General features: G+C 39.8%; 1 protein-coding gene across 1 annotated transcript; it reads left to right on the top strand.

Moving 5' to 3' along the window:
• Positions 1–2,762: 2,762 nt before the first annotated feature.
• LOC140588993 (E3 ubiquitin/ISG15 ligase TRIM25-like) lies at positions 2,763–3,386 on the top strand. The gene has a single exon (XM_072711658.1). The coding sequence runs from the start codon at positions 2,763–2,765 to the stop codon at positions 3,384–3,386; it is 624 nt and encodes a 207-aa protein (XP_072567759.1).
• Positions 3,387–3,954: the final 568 nt, after the last annotated feature.

Here is a 3,954-nt window from a genome sequence, read left to right as displayed (position 1 = left end):
CGATAAATAGTTAATTGTGGTGCAATCTTACTAGCAGCAACATCCTTGCCTGTGAAGCCCTTTTTGTGCAAAGCAGTGATGACTGCATGTGTTTCCTTGCAGGAAACCATGGTTAACAGAGGAAGAACAATGATGTCAAGCACCACCCTCCTTTTAAAGCATCCACTCTGCTATTCTAACTCAGAGTGATCTTCAGCCTTGTCCTCGTCAACACTCTCACCTCTGTTATCAAGAGAATCACTGAAATTATGTCAGCAGGTCCTTTTGTGGCAGGGCTGAAAAGCAGTGGATTAAGTGTTTTGTTGGGGTTAAGTTCATTTTCATGGCAAAGAGGGACTTTGCAATTAATTGCAATTCATCTGATCACTCTTCATAACATTCTGGAGTATATGCAAATTGGCATTATAAAAATTGAGACAGCATACTTTGTGAAAATGAATATTTGTGTCATTCTCAAAACTTTTGGCCATGGCTGTATAATGAACAGGAAAACAATATATGGCTTTTGACATAAACTAATTCCTCTAAAGTCTGTTTTCCATTCATTGTAACAAAGGCTATTATATAGGATAGAAATCTTCATTGAAAATTAAAATCGAACTCAACTGTACATTTCAAAGCCTTAAATTTTTTTTTAAAGTGCACACTGTTTAATGTAAGGAGTGAATGACACCGAAACATTCTCCTCCATCAGATTCCTATGAGCTCCTCCTAGACCCCAACACAGCAAACAGAGACCTCCATCTGTCTGAGGGGAACGGGTGTGACCAACAGGGGCCAGGTTTGACCAAGTGCTGTGTACAGATGGTCTGAGTCCAGGGGATCAGTGCACAGATCAAGCCAAGGTGTGTCTTCCAGCACTAGGAACACCCTGGATGGGACGTCAGTCCATCACAGAGCAGCCACTCACACATCATCACACACTGTGGACACCAGTTCACCTGGAGGACACCCACATAGACACAGGCAGAACATGCATAGCACGACAAATGTAGATATGTAGATAAGATCTTCAGTTAAACTGAGTGATACAAATCAATAACTAAGTATTATCAGATATAAAAAAATGCAACAAACAAACAGATCTCATTAAATTTGGTGTATTTACTATTTCTTATGAAAGGTGGAAAAATAAATATAATTTAAAAATATAAGTATACAGATTTATATTTTTGAGTCATTGACAGGTAGAAATAAAACTAAAAATCAATATATTTCTGCTCAGTTTTTATGTTAGATGTTAGGATCCTGTGCAATGACCCCCAAGATTGTTGATCGTCTGAAAGTCTCACTGAGAGCAAGATGGGACAGACAAAAGACAATTTCCCCACGGGGAGGAATATTCTATTCTATTCTATTCTATTCTATTCTATTTTGTTCTATTCTATTCTACCACAAATGAAGTACGAATCAGCATATAAAGGTTAATATGCCCGGTAATTTCTTGTCACATTGGCGCAAATGCACATGAACTACGTACGTATTTGTACTGTTACATTAATCGATTGCCGCACGTATTGCTTTTAAAGGTGAATGTGTTATTGCATACCAGTTATACCCATCCCAGGTTATTTCTGTTGTAGTAAATGAGGTTAGAATAACAGGCTGAACGTGCCCCATAAAGGGCTTGATTGTATTGTTGCAGGCTGTCAGACCAGCCAACTTGAAGACTTCTAAGCCCGTGAGCAGAAACCCCATGAGTAATAATCAAGTCTAGTGTATGATTGTGAACAGGTGTTGGTCATGTTACATGTTGCTGACATTCAACAGAGTCCAGGAGGGACAGGAAACTTTTGCTGAAGGCATCAGTCTCTTTGTTCACATGTATATTGAAGTTTCTAAGTATTATAATATTCTCTAAGTTAATAACTAAGTCGGATAGAAGTTCCCGTAATTCTGACAGAAACAAAGCGTATGATCCCGGTGTTCTGTATACTATAAGAAAATAGATGGGCGGGTCGGACACCATGTGAATTAGCATCGTTTCAGATGTTACATGGAGTTAAAATAGCTGCCAGGTTGCAGAATTAATGGGACTGATATTAAATTATCCATACAGGAGTTGTCAGTGGAACTTTTAGATCTAAGTCTTGGTCTAATAATACTTGCAATATTCTTTCTATGCTCACTCAATTCTGTTTCTAAATAGTTGCTAGATTTAGGGGATGTCATGTGATAGTAAATCAGTAACATTCCCAGCCTAGATGACTAAGCATCATAGGGTATATGCTTACGTATAAGGTATGCTTATGTTTAAGGTATGCTTATTTAAAAGGTATGCTTATTTAAAAGGTATGCTTACGTACAAGGTATGCTTACGTATAAGGTATACTTATGTATAAGGTATTCTTACTTCTCAAAGGAATTTATACAGCCAAGAGAAATATCCTTCGGCAAAATCCATTTCCGTATCATTAACCTGTCTGGGCACAGAAATTCATTCTCAATAGAACTGCTGTCTTCTACCTTTCTATCTAATTTCTATCCACAAAATCAAATATTAGCATTATAACTGGTTTGTGGAAAAACAATGTCAGTATCAGTTATACTCATAAAAGTTAAATAAATGTGTATAGTTTGTATAATGTACTATTTTATTCATAAACTCCAAATCTAGCGTTTGCCCAGTCTGCTCTTCTCAGTCTGGTCTCAGTCTAAAACCACACCTACTGCAGCCTGAGAAGCAGGAAGTTCCTCCCACTTTCACACACAGATGACTGTGAGTGAAAACAAAACGGAATCCTATCAGTGTTCATGGTAAAATGGCAGAAGCCAGTGTCTTACTGGATCAGAACCAGTTCAGCTGTCCAATCTGCCTAGATCTACTGCAAGATCCAGTGACTATTCCCTGTAGACACAGTTACTGTATGAGCTGCATTAAGAGCTGCTGGGATCAGGAGGATCATCTTGAAGTTTACAGCTGCCCCCAGTGCAGACAGACCTTCACACCCAGACCTGTTCTGGGCAGAAACACCATCCTGGCTGAAGTGGTGGAGAACCTGAAGCAGACTGGACTACAAGCAGCTACTCCTGCTGACCATTATGCTGGACCTGGAGATGTGGAGTGTGATTTCTGTACTGGGAGAAAACACAAAGCTGTCAAGTCCTGCCTGGTGTGTCTGGCCTCTTACTGTGAAACTCACCTCCAGCCTCACTATGAGTCTCCAGTTTTTAAGAAGCACAAGCTGACTGATGCCACTGGACTTCGGCAGGACAAGATCTGTTCCCACCATGACAGACCGCTGGAGGTCTACTGCCGTACCGACCAGCAGTGTGTCTGTCTGCTGTGTATGATGGATAAACACAGAGGTCATGATACAGTCTCAGTTGCTGCACAAAAGGCAGAGATACGGGTCAGGCTGGAAACTTTTATAAATTATTTATGAATCATATTTTAAGTAAACGTAAAAAATAAAGTATGATGTTTTTCGGAGTGAAATATTTGATGTGTCTGTGTGCATGTGAGAATGTCTTCTTCGAATGCACAGAGATCACACCTGCTTAGGTAAAAGGTGTTTAAACAGGTAAATCCTTTATGTTAACTTGATGTTCTACCAACATGGGTTTTCTCCTCCTTCTTTGGAGATTGAGCTTTATGTTCCGATGTACTTGCTAACATGATATATAAAGCATTCCTGTCAAATGCTTCTGGGTCTGGTTCCCACTCCTGGTTCTGCATGTACAGCTTGCATGTTCTCCCCGTGTTCCTGTGGGTTTCCTCAGGTTTCCTCCTGCTGTCCAAGATCATGCAGTTTGGTGAATTAGTGTCTCTAAATTGTCCTCAGCCTGTGAGTGAGTGTTTGCCCTGTGATGGACTGGCTTCCCATTCAGGGTGTCCCTGTGTTTCCTGTAATACACTGTCACCCTGTTTAAGAGATTATTGGATTTTGTTGGATATTTTTCTAGTATTTTATCTTTCTCTTCCTGGACTTTGCTAAAGCTGGTCCTCTTACT

This window comes from Paramormyrops kingsleyae, chromosome 4 (assembly GCF_048594095.1).
Source record: "Paramormyrops kingsleyae isolate MSU_618 chromosome 4, PKINGS_0.4, whole genome shotgun sequence".
NCBI lineage: Eukaryota > Metazoa > Chordata > Actinopteri > Osteoglossiformes > Mormyridae > Paramormyrops > Paramormyrops kingsleyae.
The sequence above is the reverse complement of the archived record's forward strand: the minus strand, read 5'-3'. Positions and strand labels throughout refer to the sequence as shown.